Source organism: Mustela lutreola, chromosome 17, assembly GCF_030435805.1.
Source record: "Mustela lutreola isolate mMusLut2 chromosome 17, mMusLut2.pri, whole genome shotgun sequence".
NCBI lineage: Eukaryota > Metazoa > Chordata > Mammalia > Carnivora > Mustelidae > Mustela > Mustela lutreola.
The window spans coordinates 21,949,475-21,970,959 of record NC_081306.1 but is presented as its reverse complement, the minus strand read 5'-3'; the positions used below and the strand labels follow the sequence as shown (position 1 = coordinate 21,970,959).

At 62.2% G+C, this 21,485-nt stretch overlaps 3 protein-coding genes across 5 annotated transcripts; 2 read left to right on the top strand and 1 right to left on the bottom strand.

Moving 5' to 3' along the window:
• Positions 1 to 391: 391 nt before the first annotated feature.
• On the bottom strand, positions 392 to 3,280 carry PGP (phosphoglycolate phosphatase). The gene is made up of 2 exons (XM_059153886.1): positions 2,589 to 3,280; positions 392 to 2,482 (listed from the first exon to the last, which is right to left on the bottom strand). Exons 1-2 carry the CDS (start codon positions 3,226 to 3,228, stop codon positions 2,157 to 2,159), a joined length of 966 nt encoding a protein of 321 aa, XP_059009869.1. The 5' UTR covers positions 3,229 to 3,280; the 3' UTR covers positions 392 to 2,156.
• Positions 3,281 to 7,431: 4,151 nt separating this feature from the next.
• On the top strand, positions 7,432 to 17,274 carry E4F1 (E4F transcription factor 1). Of its 3 annotated transcripts, none has more exons than XM_059153885.1 (14): positions 7,432 to 8,153; positions 10,497 to 10,648; positions 11,479 to 11,584; positions 13,751 to 13,944; positions 14,030 to 14,150; positions 14,251 to 14,412; positions 14,504 to 14,670; positions 14,950 to 15,159; positions 15,444 to 15,552; positions 15,711 to 15,928; positions 16,143 to 16,341; positions 16,428 to 16,518; positions 16,640 to 16,702; positions 16,782 to 16,800. In XM_059153885.1, the coding sequence occupies exons 1-14, from the start codon at positions 7,985 to 7,987 to the stop codon at positions 16,798 to 16,800; spliced, it is 1,980 nt and encodes a 659-aa protein (XP_059009868.1). In that variant the 5' UTR covers positions 7,432 to 7,984. The 3 variants fall into 3 exon arrangements, with proteins under 3 accessions (XP_059009868.1, XP_059009867.1, XP_059009866.1); XM_059153884.1 differs by having other exon boundaries at positions 7,436 to 8,153; positions 15,447 to 15,552; positions 16,428 to 16,570; positions 16,782 to 17,274; XM_059153883.1 differs by having other exon boundaries at positions 7,437 to 8,153; positions 16,428 to 16,570; positions 16,782 to 17,274.
• A 112-nt stretch (positions 17,275 to 17,386) lies between these two features.
• On the top strand, positions 17,387 to 20,338 carry DNASE1L2 (deoxyribonuclease 1 like 2). The gene is given in 7 exon segments (XM_059153893.1): positions 17,387 to 18,543; positions 18,634 to 18,722; positions 18,827 to 18,910; positions 18,983 to 19,130; positions 19,133 to 19,261; positions 19,402 to 19,653; positions 20,012 to 20,338. Coding segments are annotated over 7 exon segments (900 nt in total). The 5' UTR covers positions 17,387 to 18,399; the 3' UTR covers positions 20,066 to 20,338.
• The last annotated feature ends 1,147 nt before the right edge of the window (positions 20,339 to 21,485 follow it).

Here is a 21,485-nt window from a genome sequence, read left to right as displayed (position 1 = left end):
AGGTTGGCCAGCCCATGCCCTGTCCTGCCCGCACTGGCTTCCTCTGCTCCCAGCTCACATCTCTGACTTCTCGGTGCTGTGGATTTCGAGTCAGGGCTCCTTCTGGCACTGGCAGGACGTGAGGGCTCCGCACCCCTTCACCCTGTTGCCCTTTCCTATTCTTGGCTTTCCTTTGTGCCTCTGTCTTGCTGATTCTTCTGAAGCCAGCCCTCTGTGTCATGGGCCTGGGATGCGATGGCATCCTGGTGGTCAGCATCCCAGCTCTGGAACGAATCCCAGAATGCCTCCTTCTTAAACAGCAACACCCCCCCCCCACACCCCCACCCCAGGCTAGGCAGCTGTAGCCTCTGCGCAAAGGCTGCTATCAAAACAAGGGCAAAGAACGCCAGAGTTAGCGCGGTTTGAGACTTTAATATGCATTTGGGTTCACACAGTGCAACAAGGGGCAGAGGTGGGGTGCACGTGGGCTCCGGGGGCACTGCCTGGCAGGACAGGTGGTGCTGCGTGCCGCATCTGCTGCGTGCTCCTGGTGTGGGCGACAACGCCCTGACAGGCCTGCTCAATGTCCAGACCCACCTTGAGCCGACCTCGCAGAGCCGTCAGCACCACCAATTGCACAGGCGCTGGCTGCCCTCACGATGCCCCACAGCAAAGTCCAATCCCCAGACAGCCTGGGCCTGGGAAGAGCTGCGGGTTCAGGACACCCTTTATTGCTATGAGAACTTTGAGAATGAGGGAACGAGTCCCCCGGCGGCTAGGAGAGAAGCTCGTGGGCAAATGCCACTGGGGACAGAGTGAGGTGCTGGGAAGGGGTCTGCCAAAAGAACAGCTTCCCAGGCTCTACCCGCCAAGTGCAGCTGGATGGTCCGCTCATCAGGTCAGCAACTTTAGGGAACAGGCAGAAAAAGGCCGGAGCCCTCTGCCAAGAACCCTTAGCTAGCAGACAGACCCTGCCAGTTTTCCCGCTGGCATCCGACAAAGAACTCCAGGGCCAAAAGAAGTGGCCTCAAGGACCACTGGCATGTAACCGCCACCCCAGCTGAGGGTTCAGGAGAACAGGAAGAGACTGGATGTTTTGTGAAAGGATTTCCTGTTCCTGGGGACATCTCTTTCCTCCCCCACCCAGAGGACGCCCAGGGTGTCAGGCATTTCTTGGCCAGCACGTGCCTTTAGCCGTGCTGCTGGGTGCGGGGCACGCAGACTTCTTCGGAGGGATTTTCCCTACGAGACAGAGCACAGCTATTAATTAACACACTTAAGATTCAATTCCACCGTTTCACAAAAGTTCAAAAGTTTAAAAAAATAATTTTTGGTACCAACGCTACTCTGAGCTCTCTGCACAGCTGCCCAGAGTTCAGCAAAGGCATCCACACTCTTGGCCGCTCAGTTAACAATGTGCTCAGTCCAGATCAGCTGGATTTAAATGCACATTTGAGAAAGCTGAGGCTTAGCTGGACTGAGTTTACAGAACTTCGTGATCACATATAAGGTGTGGCAGCCCTGGGTATCTGAAACGGAACAGACACTTGATTGTGACATCAGAGTGGTTTTTAAGGAAGTGTGGGGCAGTGGTGAGGTCAGCACCCTGCACTCCAAGGACAGGGAGACAGCATTAGGAGCAGCGCTGTCCTCCACTCCCACCCTGCAGGTGAGGGGCTGGGACGCCACAGCAGGCTCCCCTGCAGATCACCAGAGCAACAGGCCGTGCGTCTGTTTGTACAAGTTTCTCACAACAGTCAAAATCATCAGACCGCTCTCCCCTTTGGCCTGGAAGGGGGAGGCCTGATCCCTGAATGAAATCTTCAATGAAACATCTAACATCCCTAGACCTGCCCGGGGCCCATCAGCAGGCTGGGTAACCACCCTGAGGTCACCTGAATCCTGGACAGATGCTAAGCCTGTCCTTGTCAATGGCACGCGAAGCCCAGGACCCCCACAATGCCCTCCAGGTTTAAAAGTGCATCTTCCAATAGAAGCATCTGTAAACAATATCGCCCCCCAAACGTTTACTTCCAAGGTTAACAACTAGTGCCTTTACTTAACTCCAAGTATACTGTTTGAAGCCACCTAGCTGAGCGGATGCTTAAGCCCCACCTATTAATTTGGGTAAGTGGTTTTCAATTCGTTTTATTCTGGAGATTAAAGACACTAAATCTTTAACCTTGAAGGGCAGGCAAAAGGTCAGCTATGCTGTCAACATAGAAGTCAGGGACCATTTTCTTCTTAGACATACAGTCACTTTCCTGATTACTCTTCACATCCCCTAGAGTGGAAACTCCGGTGAGGGTCAGGATGGTCTTCAGGCCACAGGTGACGCCCAGGAGGATGTCTGTGTCCAGGCGGTCTCCCACCATGACGGTGCGCTCCGGGTTGATGCCGTACTCCTGGGACACGCAGTCGAAGATGAAGCGGCTCGGCTTCCCGATGATGTCGGCCTGGCGCTGGGCAGCCATCTCCACGGCTCGGACCAGGCAGCCGGTACCTGCGGGGCGGAGACGTAGGGGAGGGAAGAGAGGGGAGCACCCGGGGTCAGAGAGGAGGAGGTGCCCGAGGCCCGCCCCCAGCCCGCGCCCCCGGGCCGCACGGACCCGCGATGAAGCGGCCGTTCTCCAGCGGGAGCCGGTTGTCCATGTTGGTGCCCACGAGCAGGCAGCCGGGCTGCTGCAGGTAGCGCACCGCCTTGGTGAGCTTCATGTAGCTGAAGTGCGGGTCGAAGCCCACCACGACGGCGCGCACGTCGGGATCCAGCGGCGCGTCCAGCCAGGCGCCGGGGCCGTCGCCCTGCAGCGGTTCGGGCCCCACGCCCACGCAGGCGACGCCCACGGCCCCCAGCTCGGCCGCCAGGGCTTCGCTGCCCAGCACATAGGCCTTGGGGGCCGGCGCGCCCGCCAGGCGCTGGCGCAGGTAGAGCGCGGTGCAGTAGGCCGTGCCGAAGACCTCGAGGCCGGCGCCGGGCCCCGCCGGGCCGCCGAAGCCCAGGCGCCGCAGCTTCTCGGCGTAGGCCTCGCGGGTCTTGCTGCTGTTGTTGGTGATGAAGCCCAGGCGCTTGCCGCGGGCCCGCAGTGCCGACAGGGCCTCGGGCGCGCCCGGCACGGCCGTCTCGCCGCGCCACAGCACGCCGTCGCAGTCGAACAGCAGCGTGTCCACGTCGGCCAGCAGCGCCCGGGCCCGCTCGGCGCTCAGCCGCACGCAGCGGGCGTCGTCACCGCCGGCCTCCGCCGCCGCCATGGCCGCCGCCGCCACCGGCCGCCGCCGCCGCCGCCACCGGCCGCTCCTTGCAGCCGCCCGCCGCCGCGCCCGCACCGCCCCCGGCGCGCTCATTGGCTCCGCTGCTCGCGCGCGCCGCCCATTGGACACCGCCTGCGCCAATCCGCCCCCGCCTCCCGCGGGCTGCGGGAGCTCAGCGCCAACCGTCGCGGCCCGGCGCGGGGAGACGGGCGGCCATTGGCTGACGGGCCCGGGGTTCCCCGCTGATTGGCTGGCAGGGAGCCAACCGGCATTCGGAGTGGAGCGTTCACTGCGGAAACGCTGCAGAGCAGCCCCGGGCCGGCGCTGGCCGTAAGGCTGCTGCTCATTGGCGGCCCCCGGGCGGCTCGCCCATTGGTGGCGCGTGGTCAGCTTAGGTGACGGAAGCCTTTAATGGAGTGACCCCGGGCTGGGCCGGCTGCGGATTGGCTGGCTTCTCCACGGTCCGGAGCCCGCAGGACGTGGAGGGGGGCGGGGAGCCGCTGTCCCCTTCGGGCCCGGGTCACGTCCGCACCTTCGCGTGGGCGGCGCCGGGCGGTGCCCTCCGCCCGGGACACGTCGCGGACACGCCGCTGGCGCGTGGCGGAGTAAGGCCGCTGCTGAGGGCCAGCCCGGGGCTCTGTCCCGGCGGGCCCGGCGTTCCCGCTTCCAGACGTGCGCGGAGCCCCCTCCCGGGGCCTTAGCAGGACCGGGCGCTTGGGGCTGCCTCAGGGGTCACGTGAGCCGGTAACTGCCGGCGCCGGGCTCGGGGCCGCGCGACCCCGCTCGCCGGCCGCGGTGCTGCGGGGGCCCCGGCCGACTCTCGTGAGGCACAACCTCAGTGAAGTGCGCGCGTCCGGTGTGCCGCGCAGCGGCATAGACGCCCGGGCAAACGCGGCCCGGATCGCGCCGGGGCCTCTCCGTCGAGGCAGAAAGCTGCCTGGCTGCCCCTCTCCAGGCTCGAGTGATCCCCTCCCCCGGCCACTTCCCCGAGCCTGTCGCCGCGGGGTGAGTCACAGCCTCCCCTGCCTTTCCAGATGGTCTCAGCGCCGGGACGTAAGCACGGGCTGCTCCTGCGGCTCAGCAGCCCGTCGGTCGGGCCGTCCCGCCGCGCGCGCTCATTGTCGGTGCGTTGTCCTAAGAATACACCCCTGTGTGTCTGTTTCGCAGTTGAGCGACACTGTGCGGTCTCCAGGTTGGGAGCGCTGTAAATAATACCTGCATGGACGTTCTGGTTCCCACGCAGCCATTCGGGGACCCAGGCACTCATTTCTCTTGAGAGAAGTCTACTTGGGAGGGGAGCCGCAGGTTCACACCGGTAGGCGCTCGCTTGTTACTACGCTCCATCGGGCCAGGTAGCAGAGCTCTGAAGGGTTTCCTGAAAGTCTACCCTGTGCCAGGCCACCCACCCTCTCAGCTCCCAGGGTGTCAACCGCTGCTGTTCTCTTGGACCCCAGATCTCCATAAAGTCAGCTTGGACCCACCGCCCCCCCCCCCCAAACCCATGAGGTAAACCAGTGACCTTAGTTCCTTTAGGGCCCTGCTTATTTACACCCGGCTTGTTTCTGTTGGTCTCTGCCGGCCCGGGAACTCCTGGAGGACGTTTGAAGGGCCATGGTCCAGAAGGGCAGGGCGTGCAGAATATTCCTGCCTGATGTACCCATTACCGACAAGGGGAGACTTCCTCCCTGCCTCTTCCCACTTAATTTTGGTGTGGAGCTGACTCTGGGAAGCACCGGATTAGTTCACTACCCAGAAGCATCTAGTGTATACACTGACCAGAATAGGAAGTCTTACTGCTGCCCAGCCACCGGCCAGCTTGGAAAATACTGCCCAGTTGTTTTGGTTTCCTGGGCATCCAGTAAACATCTAGGTGCTGAGCACTGCTCCTTACCTGCATTTTGCTGTTGGATGAGAAGGCCCTAGGAGGCAGGGACTGTTTGTGTCCCCATTCATGGATGAGAAGACTGAGTCACACAGAGTCACTAGCTGGACAATGCAGAGCTGGGATTAAACCCAGGTGACTCCAGAGTGGAGCTGTGTCACACCTGTTTGACTTAACATTCCCTGGGAGTTGTAGGGCCTGAGCCAGCGTAGTGGGAAGGACGGAATGGTCTGGAACAGGAGAGGACATTGTTATGGATGAGGTCCTGCCAGAAGCTGGAAGGGATGGTGCACTTGGTACACTTTATGTAGGTGGGTGGCGGGGAGAAGTAAGGTGTGAGATGCCCTGTGTCTGGATGGGAGATGGGAGAGGAGCACCCCACGATCACGGGGTGTCCCCGACACATAGTAGATGCTCACTGTATACCTGTGAATGGTTGGTGCCAGGGTTCCCCCCTTGAGGAAGCCCTGCCTGCAAGCTGAATGGGGCATAGATGGAGATGGCCCAAGAACAGACTCTATTTAATTTTAATAGCCTTGCAAGGACTTAAATTGTATTAGAAAATGCAAGCAGCAATTGAATCTGTGTTTTCACAGATGGTTTTGCTTCTAATGAGCCAAGTAAAAATGGGAGTCATTGAAAAAATGGATTCAAGTGGCAAAAAAAAAAAAAAAAATGGTAACAATCTAAAAATTCTTCAACATGGGGTTGGTTAAATAAATTAAAGTACATCCAAAGAACAGAGATTGAGCAGTCCTCATAAAGGGGGCTGGTGTTTCTGTGACCAGAGCATTGAATGTCAAACAGTGTGCAGCTAGAGCCCATGCTGAGGGCTGGGTGGGACAGGAGGAGGCCATCTGGGGGCAAGGGGGACTCTGGTTTTTCTGTCTTCCACTGGCCACTCTCCCTTTCAGAGACCTCAGGCCTGTCCACTGGCCTGCCTGGGCTCTGGCTGAGGCAGGACATGGGAGTCACTGGATCAAGAGGCCCTTTTCCGACTCCTGGGGAGCCTGACATGGCTCTGGAGCACACAGCAGGGCAGGCTCTCTGTCTCCCCTGGGTCAGCTCCTCCTGGTCACCCACACGCAGGCTGTCCTCTCCACCTTTGAGATCCTTCCCCACTCCATTATCCTGGGTGCTTACTCAGTCTCTCTGACATCGGTTCCCCTAGTACTCCTCAGCACTACCTGAACTTAGGTGTCGTCCTGGTCCTCCCTCCCCAGTGCCCCTGCCACATGCCCTCACCTGTTCTTCCTCTTATTGGTCCTACTCAGAGACCATCCATCTGGGATCTCCCTGCTTCTGTGGTCCTTTCTCTGCACAGTAGCCAGAGGGATCCTTTTGAAATGCTGTCACTCCATCTGCTTAAACTCCTGCAACAGTGAGCAAGTCCCCTGCAGAAAGCAGCCTCACCCTTAACCCAGCCCCACCTCCAAAGATCTGACTTGTGCTTCACACATCCCTTGCTCCTGCCAGGCTGAGGGTCCCCAGGGCCCCAGCTGGGCATCCCCGGCATGGAGACAGTCTCTGCTTGGCGTCCTTCCCAGGGCAGAGCTGCCCACTCTCTGCCTGGGCCCTTGTGTCTCTGCCTGGTCTTGCCTGGAGACCAGCCTTGCTGGAGGAGACCAGCTCTGATTCATCTGAGTCTCTGGCATCCAGCACTGGGCTGGGTCACAGAAAATAACTGAGCTGGGAGAGCACACCCTGTGGGTTTCCAGCCCATGGCTCTGGACAGACTTTGAGTCTCCAGTCTGCCCTCCGGCAAGCATCCTATCAGTTCTGTGCCTCAGTTCTTCCTCTTCAAAATAGGGATGGTTGATATCAAATGAAAAAGTCCTGTATGGCACTTAGCTTCAAAGAGAGAACTAAAGACTGTCTTAGAAAGAATAAAAGGAGTTTGTCTGCACGCGTTCATGGTAGCATTATTCTTAATAAGTATAAAAGGTGGTAACAACCCAAATGCGGTGCATGAATACATTCTGGTCTATGCAGATAATGGAGTATTATTCAGCTGTAAAAAAATGATGTATGGTCATGCTACAACGTTGATGAATCTGGCAAACATTATGCTAAGCCAAACAAGCCAGACCTAAGAATACATGTGTAATTCCACTTAATTGAGAATGTCCAGAAAAGCCAAAGCCAGACGGGCAGAAAGTGGTTGCCAGAGACCGGGAGTAGGGGAGAACGGGAGTGCTAAGGGGACAGGTTTCCCTTTCCTTCCGGACAAGGTTCCGGAACTAGATGTTGCTAATGTTCCCACAATACTGTGAATGCGTTAAATGTGACCAGTGGTAAATCTTGTGGGTATTTATTACAATTTAAAAGAAATGCATTAGTGTAGAAGGGTTAGTGAAGCTACCCGAGAGCCAACCCCAATTCGGGTTCTTCCTTGTGACCCGACAACCAACAAGGAAGGTTCTAACCCGAGGCGGTAGGGCCACGGCGGTGAGCACCACACTACTTGTCGGAGCGGGGGCAGTGTCCCGCGGGCCACCCGCCAGCCTCTACAATCCCTACGGGTCCCCGGCCCGACAGCGATGCGAACCTAGCCCTCCGCTCCTCCCGCGGGGCCGCGACCCTACCGCACTAAGCCCCGCCCCGAGGGACCGCCTCTGACCCCGCCCCTTCGCCTCTCTGCCCTCTTCACTCTAACCACGCCCCCGAGCAGCCCCGCCCCGTGCCTTCTCTCCGGGAGTCTGCCGTCGCCTCTGTCGTTCCAGGCTCCTCCTCCTAGGCTCCGCCCCGCCGGCTGTCTGTCAAGCCGGTCTGGCCCCGCCCTCCTCTCGTCGTTCTCTCTCGCTCTCCTCAGCGCGGCCCGTTGTTATGACGACACGGTCGTAAATCCGCCATCTTCCTGCGGCGCGTTGCGACATGGAGGGCGCGATGGCAGTGCGGGTGACGGCCGCGCATACGGCAGAAGCCCGGGCCGAAGCCGGGCGGGAGGCGGGCGAGGGCGGGGTCGCGGCGGCGGCGGCGGCGGCGGCGGCGGCCTTGGCCCCTGGCGGCTTCCTAGGCCTCCCGGCGCCCTTTAGCGAGGAAGGTAACAGGGCCTGACGGGGCCTTACGGGGTCGGGCGCGGCCGGGATGTGGACAACTAAGTCCTGGCTGGAGGAGGCCCCGATGGCCTGAGCTGCGGACGCGACAGACGGTCCCAGATCCCGGTTCCTTGCGGACCTCCCGGGTCCCCAAGGGAGTCCTGCGTAGCCCTCCACGAGCCCTCCAGGCTTCCTCAGACCCTCAGGCCTCTCCTGCGGGGCGCCCGTCACCCCGCGGGCCTCAATATCCACTCACGGATATTCACAGGTGGCCAGGCCTCCGGAGCTGCCCGTGGAGGCCTCTGCCATTGCCTCCACGGCCAGCCTGGCCCCTCAGGCTCGCGGTCCGGCCTGTCTTCGCCTGTATGGGCACGGCCCTGCTCTCCTCTGGGCCCTCTTCCACGGTACCTGACGGGCCTCTAGAGCCCTGGCTGGGGTGGGGCTGGAGGCTGGAGGCTGCCGGGGGCGGGGCTCCGGGGGTCCGGGCTCCGAGCTCGCCCCTGGGGCCGCAGCAGGGCCCAGTGGTGCGGAGCCGGTGCTCTGCAACCAGCCTGGGAGCTCCGGCCCGGATCTGCTGCTCTCTGGCTGGTTGACCCTGGGCTGGTGAGCTTCCCTTTCCCTACAGAATGGGGAGGGTGCTGCTGCTGCTAATAATGTGTTAAGCACTTACCCCGCATTGGGCGCTTTCATCTTAAAACCAACTCTGGAGGCTCCTACTGTTGTTGTTGAGGTCCAAAGATGTCAAAGTGGCCAGGTCACCCAGGGAGTAAGTAGCAAGACTGTGTGACTCCTCTGCCAGGTCCCCTAACTTCTGGGCTGTGCTGCCTCCCAGGGCTGTGGTGACAAGGAAGATAGAGCAACGTGGGGACCCGCTGAGCCAGCACACCCAGGGCGGGCCCGCAGGTGCCCTGATAGCTTTTCAGACAGGAGTGTCTCTGTCCTCAGCTCTCCAGCTTGGCCCGAGAGGAGGGGGCTGGCTGGTGATATTGGGGTGGTGATCTCTCTCCCCACAGAACTCCTATTCTCAGTACATTGTTTTCTTAGCTCCTTCTAATTCCAGCTGGGGGAGGGAGGACCATTAGAGGCAGTGCCACCCCGGAGAGGGATCTCTTTTTCGATTGCCATGCCCTGCTGGGCTCGCCCTCAGTCCTGTCCGTGTTGTGTGGCACGGCCGGTCCCCTTCTGCGTTGGATAACGCTGAGTCAGACTTGGCCTGCCCGGTGGGACAGTTAAGAGGGTGGTGGGCATCTCAGTGCTTGGCTCATGACCGTGAGCCACCTGGAGGGGACGGTGGTCTTCTGTGGGACACTCATGGCTGTGGTTTAGGCTTTCCTTTGCTCATTAGTTCAGAAGACGTTGACTGGGCTCCTTCTCTGTGCTAGCCCTGTGTTCGACCTTGATGTGGGACCACATGTGAGGTGGTGGGAACTGGTGAACTTTTGTGGAAGACTTTTATGGATGCATAAGGGACATCCCCTCCATCCCATTGTGCAAATGGCAGGCCTTCCAGTGAAGACCCTCAGGGTCAGCCTCTGGTCCTAACACTTCACCAGCAGGGTGGCCTTGAATCTCAGGTCATTTTTCTAGAATGAGAATAGTCATCTTTATTTCCCCAGGGTGCTGGCTGGATTTGGTGACATCCCCAGTGAGGTGTCTGGCACCCAGTAGGGATTCAGTGAGTGGGAAGTCTCTTCCATAGGACCTGGGGCAGCCGCTGGCTGGTCAGCCTACATGGTGAGGGGGCTCAGGTGTGATGTTCCTGGGGGTGTGGAGCCCCTCTGGGAAGTTTCCCCCCAAGTGTCTTCAGGAGAACAGAACCTGTTCAGAAACAATGAAGCAGCAAGTCAGTGGGGAAAGAGGGTTATGGGTCAGGGTGTGCTGCCTCTTTTGCATTTGCTGAGGGCTGGCCTCTCAGGCAAAGCCCTGCGGGCTTCAGCGCACTGATGCCCGCTGCACTGTACACTGTAAAAGGCATTGGCCCATTTTACAGACAAGCAGATGGACCCAGAGGTGCCGAAGGGCATACAGATAGCCCAACAGTCTTAATCCCCCACTCCCCCAGACTGGCATGGGCGGATCCCCCCACCTCCTAGCTGCCCCTGAGCCTCTGTTCCCTCATCTCTGAAGTGGGGGCTAGGGATACACAATGTCAGTGGGTCTCCGCAGCCTACCTGTATGGGACACCCAGCTGCCTGCTGGGTGCTGCCCTCCGTGCCTCTCTGCAGAACCTTGGAGGATGGGGGTTGGCATCCGGGCCTCCATGGGAAGCTGGGGAAGCTACCTTTGCTGCTGATGGCCCCCCGGGCCTGGAGGCCTCCCGAGCCCCAGTGACCACAGGTTCTTTGCAGATGAGGACGACGTGCACAGATGTGGCCGCTGCCAGGTGGAGTTCACTGCTTTGGAAGACTTTGTTCAGCACAAGCTCCAGAAGGTGTGCCAGCGGGCCACCCAGGAGGCCTCTCCTGCAGCCCCTGCTGCCGGTGCGCTGCTGGGCCAGGAGGTGAGCGCCCACCCCCGCCCTGCACATACCCGTGCATGTGTTTGCTGCCCCCCGGGGCTCCCTTGACAGCCAGTGGGGTGGTGAGTGCAGCTGGTGCCTTGCGGTGAGCTCCCCCCAGCCTCTGGCCGGAGCTTGTGCAGTTGAGGTCCCTCCTTTCTTGGAACCTCAGGACCCGAGGACCCGTCTTGCCTCAGGGCTTGTCTCCTGCTGTGTACACACAGTTCCTCAGGATCCCACCAAGGGTGGGAGCCCCCTTATCGTGAAAGTGGCTGACTTTGTGGCATCGTGTGCATGCTTAGACTACACACGTGGTCTTGTTAAGGGACACAGCACCCTCACTCTCATCATCCTCATCGTGTAGACTTGGGAAAGGGGCTACCTCAGGTCATCACAGGGAGTGGCCCAGAAGTCGCAGGGCTCACACCTGTCTCACTCTGACCCTGTGCCCTTCCCCAGCCCCTCCCGGTGGTGCCCTTTCCTCCAGGAAGACCCCCAGTCACATGTACCTGAGGCTCTTTCCCTTGCTCCCCTGGCTGGGGCTGGTGGGGCCACCTCCCCCTGGAGCCCTTCTCCACAAGGGTGCTTAGTGCTCTGCGTTCCGCCCATGGTGGCCAGTGGCGTTTGAGTGATGGTGCTGACCCCTTAGGCCTGGAGTGGAGGGACCAGGTGGGAGTCAGGCTCAGGGCAGGGACAGGAGAGATGCTGGAGGAGATGAAAGGCCCTACCACAGCCTTTCTGCAGGGACATAAACCCAAGCCTTCCTCTCCAAGCCAGGGGCGCTCTGGAGCCCCACAGCTGAGTCCTGTGTGTCCCCTGTCCCCCCTCAATAGGTGGTGCCAGCGGTGGCGAGCCCGGAGGAGCCCATCACTGTGGCCCACATCGTGGTGGAGGCGGCCGCTTTGACAGCAGACATGAGCCACACACCTGACATCGTCGGTAAGCCAGCACGGTCCCACCGTGGCTGTCCTCATGTCGCTTTCCGCACAGCTGTTGCTGACCTGTCAGCTGTCTGTGGTCAGCACTGGAGGCTGGGGACCCTTGCCACCCTGTCTCTCTGCTCGCCTGAGAGCAAGGCCTGGCTGAGGAGGGCCGAGCACCGGGCAGCGGGCCCTGCTGGGAGAGGGGAGGCGTACGGCCTATACTCAGAGTCCTTGCTGGGTGTTCTGTGTCCTGCTGCTGCTTCCCCAGACTGTTTTTTCCCGGGTCCTTCTGGAACCTTCGCTATTTTTCTACCACCCCCGGTCCTGCTCCCTAACCCGTGGTTGGCTCTGAAGGGTCAGGTTGGGGGAGCTCGGGACACACTTGCTGCTCCAGCTCTGTCCTGACCTGCTGTCTGACCTTGGCCGTCCCCTCCCGTGTGGGGGTGGTGACGCGTGCCCTGATGCGCACCTGGCTTTTATGAGCGTGTGGAGCCAGGTCAGCCTCCTTGTGGCTCTTTTTAAGTTCGGGTGCTCTACTGAGGTAGGAGAGGGGTGTTGACAGGGCTGGACTGGGAAGGGGACCCTTCAAAGGGCAGCCAGGGGCTGGGCGTGTCCCTACAGGGAGGGAGGCTGGGGAGGCCGTAGTCAGTCCCTGGCGCTCTGCGGGGCAGGAGTCTTGGCAGGTGTGTGAGTGGGCGGCCTGGCAGGTGCAGGTTTGGGCAACAGGAGGAACTCGGCCTCACGAAGCCCTAGGGACATCTGGGGCGGGAAGAGAGACGGAGGAGACCTCAGGGCGGGGAATGTCAGAGTAGGCTTTTCTGCTGAAGTCCCGCTTCAGGGCGGCGGCAGGACACCTGTCCCGCTCTCGGTGCTGTCTGACATTCCTGTGGACGGGGACGTTTGCCTGTGCTGCTTGGGGACAGGACTGTTGTCATGGCGGAGGTGGGGCTGGGCTCTGGCTCTGGCACGGCATGAGTGGTGTCATGTAGGAAACAAGTTCCCTGGGCTCAGAGGGAACCTACAGGTTCCGGACCCCTGGCCCGCCAGGTCCCTTCACAGCACCCCAGCCTCCAGCCGGCCCACACCTGCTGCTCGGCTGCTCTGCCCTGAGCTTGGGGGGCTCCTCTCCGGCACCTCCTGCCTCTCTTGCCCCCTTGGGTGCCCCAGATGTCCCCTTGATGTCAGCTGCTCATTGGTCCAGGTCAGCTAGAGTCTGAAACAGCCAGTTGCTGGCATCTCAGGACTCGGGGTATCTTAGTCCTTGCTGGGCCGGGGGCCTCAGTGGGTGGGGGCTGTGGAGGGGTGCCTGTACCAGGCCCTCCTGCCTCTTCCCTGCGGACAAACTTGAATTTCCTCCCTGGACTCGGGCAGCCACGTTCCTTCTTCCTTGACCCCTCCATCCACTGCCTGTTGCGCCACGCTCTGTCTCAAGTCCTTGTTTGGCAGAAGTCCGGGTCCTTTCAGAAGTTTGCATCTGGGGCAGAGGAGAGATAGAGCTAGGGCGCGTCAGCCAGGGCACGGGCGAGAGATGCCCCTAATTATTTCTGAGTCACAGTGCTTCCGTTCTGTTTGGGAGAGTGGCTCGTCAAAACACCGCCCGCCTGACTGAGATAGTTCCTAAGGGTGGCTTTATAGCCGGTCCCCACACGTCATTTTTAAGAGCAGAAATTGTGAAGTGTGTTTACAGCTTAGCTTTGCACGTTGTCAACATCTCTTCATCACCCGTGAGAGGTGCTAAAGCCCGGCCTCCTCCCTCGGGCAGTCCCAGGTGTCTAGGAGTGCTCGCGCCCCCAGATGTGTCCCCGGCCCTCCCGGCCTCCAGACATAGCGGGCAATCCCCGGGGGGCAGTGAGCAGGGCAGACGGCTCACCCCCATCTCCATGCTGGCACTCACTTGTCCCCGGGGGTGGCAGAACCCCTGCCCACATCTAGTCCTGTGCCCCTAGACTTAGGAGGGGGCACCATTGCTCACGCTGGGGCTCCTCGCTGGAACCGTTTCGGGGTCCTGGAGTGCCCCTGGTGGTTCTGCAGACTCAGACAAGGCGCCTCCGGCTCGCAGGGCAGGTGTCAGGCCCCAGGGCGGGAGGGTGGTCGGGACAGCTGCACTGCCTCCTCCCGGCCCGCCTGGCAGTGTTCCCAGTGAGGGATCCGAGGTGGCTCGGGCTGACCAGCCTCTCTTCAGGCAGCGGACACATCAAAGAGGTCATCGTGGCTGCCGAGGCAGAGCCAGGGGACGGCGAGATGGCAGAAGCCCCGGGCAGCCCCAGCCGTCGGGGGCCTGTGCTCGGCGGGGAGGGCCAGCAGGCTCAGGTGAAGCTGCTGGTGAACGAGGAAGGCCGCTACGTGTGTGTGCTGTGCCACAAGACCTTCAAGACGGTGGGCCCCGGGGCTGCATGCGGGCGGGCCGCCTCCCCCTCCTGCTCCGGCAGCGCCTGAGCCCCACTGTCCCCCCCCCCCCCAGGGCAGCATCCTCAAGGCCCACATGGTGACCCACAGTAGCCGCAAGGACCATGAGTGCAAGCTTTGCGGTGCCTCCTTCCGGACCAAGGGCTCACTCATCCGGCACCACCGGCGGCACACGGGTGAGCCAGGCGGGGACCAGGGGCTATGAGGCTGTGGCTCTGGGCGCGCCTTCCCTGGGGCCGCTGGCCCTGCCTGGAGCTGACTCCGTTTTCTCCACAGATGAGCGCCCCTATAAGTGTGCCAAGTGTGGGAAGAGCTTCCGGGAGTCAGGTGCACTGACCCGGCACCTCAAGTCTCTCACCCCATGCACAGAGAAAATCCGCTTCAGCATGAGCAAGGATGTGCTTATTGGCAAGGAGGACCCGCCCGCAGCCCAGCGAGGTAGGGACCCCCTGCCCTGACCCTGGCCGCTGGCCTGGGGGCCACCCTGCTGGGCGGGCTTTTTCAAAGTTCTTTGGCTTCTGCCTTGAAGGGTCTGGCTCCACCATGGGGACGGTCCCATCTTCATCAGTGTCGGGAGAACCTATGGAGACCTCACCTGTGATTCACCTGGTGACAGATGCCAAGGGCACGGTCATCCATGAAGTCCACGTCCAGATGCAAGAGCTGCCCCTGGGCATGAAAGGCCTGGCTGCAGAGGTGCGGGCCACCCTGGGGAGTGGCCTTTGTCCACTGCCAGGCTCTGTTCTGGTCACTGGCTCCAGTGGGAATAGGACCGACCTGGCCTGCCTTCCTGGTGCTCAGTCTGGAGGCAGGACCCCAGTGGCCAGAGGACAGCAAGGGGCCGGGGGCAGGAAGAGTAAGGGTGGGGAGCGCGGGCTGTGGGGCTCCTTGAAACGCTCTTCTGAGTACGCACAGTTTGGGCCCTGCAGGGTCTGTCCTGTGCAGTGGCTACAAGTGGGGACCGTGTGCCTACAGCCCCCGGGCCCTGAGGAGCTTCCCTGTTCCAGTGAGAGTGGCCGTGAGAACCTGCTGCACCAGGCCATGCAGAACTCCGGCATTGTCCTTGAGCGCGTCACCGGAGAGGAGGGGGCCCTGGAGCCAGCCCCTCCCGCCGCACCCAGTCCCCAGGCCCTGGGAGACGGTACCCCAGAGCTGCCACTGCTGGAGGTGGAGCCCGTGGAGACAGTAGGTGCCTGCGCTGCCGGCGTACTTCAGTGGGGGCTGGACCCCAGCTACAGGGTCACTGGTCCAGCCCAGCGGCTACCTCCCTGCTGTGTTCCCTATGGTGGAAAAATCGAGCCCCTTCTGCAGGAACTTTGTTCCCTGTTCACTGCCTTCCCGGGGCTCATGATGGAGTTTGTGGGACCGGGGAGGGGAGGCGGTTGCCATGGGTCTGTTCTCCTCAGTACTGCTGGGGTCCCACCCACAGTGGGTGCTGGAAGCGTGCTGTGGCCACCCCCCACCCCCAGCAGGTGGCCAGTGGGGCCTCCACTGTGCCCAGGACCCACCCGTGCCCTCAGTGCAGTGAGACCTTCCCGACGGCAGCCACCCTGGAAGCCCACAAAAGGGGCCATGCAGGTGGGTGTCGAGGTGCGGAATGGGGGGTGGCAGGGGGTGTGGCACTGGCAGCAGATGGACCTTGGGTGTACAGTGGGGGGCTAGGTTGGTCCCTGGGCGGTCAGCAGGCAGGAGGCCCTCGAGGGACAGCCCTGGCCTGACCTCACCTATAACCCCAGGGCCAAGGCCATTCACGTGCGTGCAGTGCGGCAAGGCCTTCCCCAAGGCCTACCTGCTCAAGAAGCACCAGGAGGTCCACGTGCGTGAGCGCCGCTTCCGCTGTGGAGACTGTGGGAAGCTCTACAAGACCATCGCCCACGTCCGTGGCCACCGGCGTGTCCACTCTGATGAGCGGCCCTACCCGTGTCCCGAGTGTGGCAAGTGCTACAAGACCAAGGTGGGACCCTGGCACCTGACCCCCATGACCCGCAGGCTCCCCTGTCCTGGGCCAGATCCCAGCGCCCCCTTCCCCACGTAGCCCCTCGCCCCTCCTGCCTGGCCCGGGCCCTTTCCCTCAGCCCCTGCTTTCCCTCAGCCTGTGGCGGGGGTGGGAGAGCCGCATACTGAGCCTCGGCCGAGGCCAGGTGGGTGCTGACGGTGGGGCCCCACAGAATGCCCAGCAGGTGCACTTCCGGACGCACCTGGAGGAGAAGCCGCACGTGTGCCCGTTCTGCAGCAGAGGCTTCCGGGAGAAGGGCTCCCTGGTGCGGCACGTGCGGCACCACACGGGGGAGAAGCCCTTCAAGTGTTACAGGTGTGGCCGTGGCTTTGCTGAGCACGGCACGCTTAACCGGCACCTGCGCACGAAAGGTCAGGGCCGCCGGGCAGCGGCGGGGGGTGGGGGTGGGGGCGGCTGGGAGGGCCACAGCGCTGCTGACCAAGCCCCCCGCCCCCAGGGGGCTGCCTGCTGGAGGTAGAAGAGCTGCTGGTGTCCGAGGAGAACCCCACAGCAGCCGCCACCGTGCTCGCCGAGGACCCGCACACCGTGCTGGTGGAGTTCTCGTCCGTGGTGGCGGACACCCAGGAGTACATCATCGAAGTGGGTGTGGGGCCGCTGGGGTGGGGCTGGGGCTCAGAACTACCAGGCTGACCTCTGTCCCTCGTCCAGGCTGCTGCGGATGACGCAGAGACCCATGAAGCCGCAGAGATCATTGAGGGCACCCAGACGGAGGTGGGGGCCAGGGGAAGGGCCGGAGGGGGTGGCCTGGCACCTGCCCCACAGCCACCTGCTGAGCCGCCTGCCGCCACAGGTGGACAGCCACATCATGAAGGTGGTGCAGCAAATCGTGCACCAGGCCAGTGCTGGGCATCAGATCATCGTGCAGAATGTGACCATGGACCAGGAGGCAGGACTGGGCCCAGAGGCGGCTGCAGCCGACACCATCACCATCGCTACACCCGAGAGCCTGACAGAGCAGGTGGCCATGACGCTGGCCTCGGCCATCAGCGAGGGCACTGTGCTCACGGCCCGTGCGGGCGCCACTGGCACCGAGCAGGCCACTGTGACTATGGTTTCATCAGAGGACATTGAGATCCTGGAGCACGCCGGCGAGCTGGTCATCGCATCCCCCGAGGGCCAGCTCGAGGTGCAAACGGTTATTGTCTAGTATGGCAGCCCGCAGGCTCCTGAGCTGGGGCAGGGGCAAGGAGACATAGAAGAGGAGGCATAGAATTCAGGTGTTCAGAGCGGGTGTGGGAGTGTAAATAGTTTTTTGTTGCTTTACAATAAAACACGAAAACCTGCCACTTGTGATGCCACTGCCCAGGCAGCTTCCCCTGGGGGCCCCCACCAGCCCTCCCCCTGCAGACTCAGGTACCTGGCCACCCCTCCCAGGACTGGCACTGGAGCTAGGGCAACCGGGGTGCGTGGGTGTCCCTGGCATGTGGACGGGCAGCCTGCTGCCGCCGCCCTGCCCAGCTGGAGTCGTGACCCTGTCTTCCCCAGCCCCATGGAGGTGGGCGGAAGGGGGTGCTGCTTCACAGCCTCCAACCATGGGGCTGTTTGGGGGGGGGTGCACAGGCAGGGGACCAGGCTGGAAGGCCAAGGAACCATGACCTTTTATCCAGAGGTGACAACGAAGAAGCAGCAGGAGACCAACCAGGAAGGTCTTTAATGAATGGACTGCCTGCCTTCCCTTCCTGCTTCCCCCAGGAGGCACCCCTGAGGGAGGGAGATTCTGGGTGACCTAGTTGGGGGTGGGGGGTGCGTGGATAAGAACAAGGGCTGGACCTTGGGTGGCCGGACCTCTCGTCCAGTCTGGACACAGTTTCGCAGAGCCGGCAGGGTCATCAGGGTCCTGCTTCTGACGGTCTTCGTGCCAGCGCCAGCTCAGGGTGGATCCCCTGCCACCTTGCCCCCAGGGCTCTCCCTGGGAACCGGAACCAGCAGTTCCAGTGTCCATCTCTGCAGAGGGGGTGGGGCCAGAGCAGTGTAGCCCCTCCCTGGACGAGGGCCTCAAATACCCGCCTGGGCCCTGGCCTACAATTCCTGCCCCACCAAACCTGAGGCGTCAGTCTCCTGCCACAGACACACCCCCAGCCTGAATCTCCGACCTTGATCCTGAGTCTCAAATACCGCCCCATCCACATCCCAGGTGAGTCTGGGGACTGGGCTGACCAGGAGCCTAGATGGGGGTGGGGTCCCTCTATTGGAGCCTCAGTTTACCCAAGGAGTAGAATGGCCATGGTAAACCTAGCACACCACTGGGGAGAGGTGGAGAGGCGGGGGAAGGATCCTCCTTGGACCTCTGAATCACAGGTCCTTGCCGGTCCCCCAGGGCTGGGGCACAGACGGGTAGCTTGGTGTGTCTGACTCCAGGTCCACACTCAGGAGCGCATCTGTCCCTCTCAGCCCACCTGCTCTCCGCCATGGGTGGGCCCCAGGTCCTACTGGCCGCGCTCTGGGCCCTGGGGGCCGCAGGAGCTGCCGCGCTGCGCATTGGAGCTTTCAACATCCAAAGCTTTGGCGACAGCAAAGTGACGGACCCGGCCTGTGGCAGCATCATTGCACAAGTGAGGCCAGGGACCGGGGGCGGGGCAGCAGCTGGGCCTCCCGGGTGAATCCACCAGGCGTGACCCCGCATCTGCCCGACCCTCCCCCAGATCCTGGCTGGCTATGACATCACGCTGGTGCAGGAGGTGCGAGACCCGGACCTGAGCGCTGTGTCCGCTCTCATGGAGCAGATCAACAGGTGTGGGGAGGAGGGGCGGGTGGATAGGGCCCAGCGTTCAGAGTCCAGGCCCGGATATGGCCTGGACCGTGCCTTGACCCGGTGCCTGGCCCGTGTCTCTGCAGCGTGTCCAGGCACAAGTACAGCTTCGTGAGCAGCGAGCCCCTGGGTCGGGACCAGTACAAGGAAATGTACCTGTTTGTTTACAGGTGAGGGGCGGGGTCCGGGCACGCGGGGCGGGAGGGGCCGGCTCAGCGCGCCTACCCGCCTCGTTCCCCCAGGAAGGACGCGGTGTCGGTCGTGGACACGTACCAGTACCCGGACCCGGAGGACGCCTTCAGCCGTGAACCGTTTGTGGTCAAGTTCTCTGCCCCCGGCTCAGGTGAGGCCCCCTCTTCCCCGGGAAATCCCGCCCCCCGCCCCGCCTCTGACCCGTGCCTCCCGCAGCTGCCGGGGAGTTGGTGCTCATCCCGCTGCACGCGGCGCCGCATCGGGCCGTGGCGGAGATCGATGCTCTCTACGACGTGTACCTGGACGTGATCGACAAGTGGGGCACGGACGTAAGGCCCGCCCCTGCCCCTGTGCGCGCGTGCGGGGGGGTGGGGCGTGCGGTGCGTGGAGGGTGCGCGTGTGTGGGAGGGGGCTGCGCGGGGAGGGCTCGGCGCCCGAGGGCTCAGCCCTGGCTCCGCGGTCCCCGCAGGACTTACTGTTCCTGGGCGACTTCAACGCCGACTGCAACTACGTGCGGGAGCGCGACTGGCCTTCCGTCCGCCTGCGCAGCAGTGAGGTCTTCAAGTGGCTCATCCCCGACAGCGCTGACACCACCGTGGGCAACTCGGACTGCGCCTATGACCGCATCGTGGCGTGCGGCGCCCGCCTGCGCAGGAGCCTCAAGCCCCAGTCGGCCGCCGTGCACAACTTCCAGGAGGAGTTCGGCCTGGACCAGGCTCAGGTGAGCGCTGGGGCGGGGGCGGGGGCGGGGGCGCGCCCCTCCCTGCACCAGCGCCCCAGAACACAGAGCCCTTAAGAGGCTCAGTTCTGGCTGAAGGGATCGTCTGGGATGGCAGAAGATGCCCTTGCCTCTTCTCAGGGGTTTGGGCGGGGGGTGGGGTGGGGGTGTGTCTCCAGTCTGGGCCCCAGCCCACCTGCAGGCAGCAAGCACAGTGGGCTCCATCCCTGGCCAGCATAGGGAGGCGGGCAGCACAGGGATGTAGGCAGTGGAGGCAGTGAGGGGTTGCTCATTTTCCTAGGTGGGGCCCGAGGGAGGGCAGGCTGCCCAGCAGGGGGCTCAGGCTCCGCTTCCTCTCCAGGCCCTCGCCATCAGTGACCATTTTCCTGTGGAGGTGACTCTGAAGTCGCACTGAAAACCCTCAAGGCCTGGTCTGGGAAGCGGCCTCCAGACTCAGGCCAGGAGAACAGTCCTGCAGGGCTCCTTGTGGGGAGCTGGCCAGCCTCCAGCAAGGCTGAGGGCAGAGCTGGTGGGACGAGCGGCTAGGAAACATCACAGGACCACGCAGTCTGTTTGCCCATCTGTGAAATGGGCTACTCCGTCTACCTCCCAGGCTTGTGAGGAGTGGCCTGCAGAGCGCTGGGCACAGGGCAGTGCTCAATAAACTCGAGCCGGTGCTCAGCCAGGACCGCGTGCTGGTCGGCTTCAAGGCCTCCACGTCCTTTCTTAGGACTCGAACCCTCCGAGGCCCAAACTTTGGTCCTGCAGCCCAGTGGGCCCTGGGTCCCTGCCCCTATGGGACAGGGTCGGCCTGGCCATTTTATTCCCTGCTGGGGACGGATGATCCCAAGACCAGGCTGGCTCTGACATGCCCGTCGCTTCCTTTCATTGCACAGACCACAGACACTTCCAAACACCGGCTGAGTGCGTTTGGGGTAAAAACATAGCCACAGTGTTGATGTGCAAGGCCAACCTCCCAGCCCCTGGTGTCCCTCCCGCCCCCCAATCCTGGGGGCCTGCAGACTTGCAGACACCTGCATATGAGGGGCCCCGTGCAGTAACGCAGGAATAGGCAGTCAGGAGGCCCCGTGAGTATGCAGCTCTACAACGTGCAGGGAGCCCTTCAGTGGTGAGCAGGTTGGACTCCTCACACGGCCCAGGCAGGTGCCACCCACACACCTGACGTGGATGCAGAGCCCCTTCATGGGGCCAGCCTGGGTAGGGTCCTTCTCGGGAGCCCCGGGCTGGGCCAGGGCTGTGGCCCGTATCCCGGGAAGCCTGTCGCCTGGGGACTGGGAATGTGTAGAACTAGGGTCCGGGGGCCCAGTGAGGCTTTTGGTTTTGGAAACAACTCCACTTGGTGGTGGTTCTGCGAAGAGGCCTGAACTGTATGGAGGAAAAAGCTTTAAGAGTCTGGACAAATCTAGTGTGATCTTTCCAAAGACAGACCACGGGTCCTGCAGCACAGACAGACTCCCCAGGTCTGCCTCCCCCGCCCCTCACCACGCCCCTTCCCCCTAGTCTCTGGACCACTGTGCTCCCTCAATCTCAATGGGCAGATGTGGTGGCCAAAGGGCTTTCCTCTGGGGGGTCCTCTATGGGTCACCAGCCTAGGGGTGCACCCCCAGCAGTCAGGCATTTGGGTAGCCAGGGATGGGATCATGCAAGGATTTCGCTCCACTTCTGCTCTGGTAAAGGGGACGCTCAGCAGTGATTGTCACTGAGGTCCAGAATGGCCCGGCCTGCCGGTTCAGGATTCCCACTGAGGCCCTGCCCACCTGCCAGGTGGAAAAGGTGCTTGTGGGGGGCAGTGACCCTTGGGACACCGGCTACAG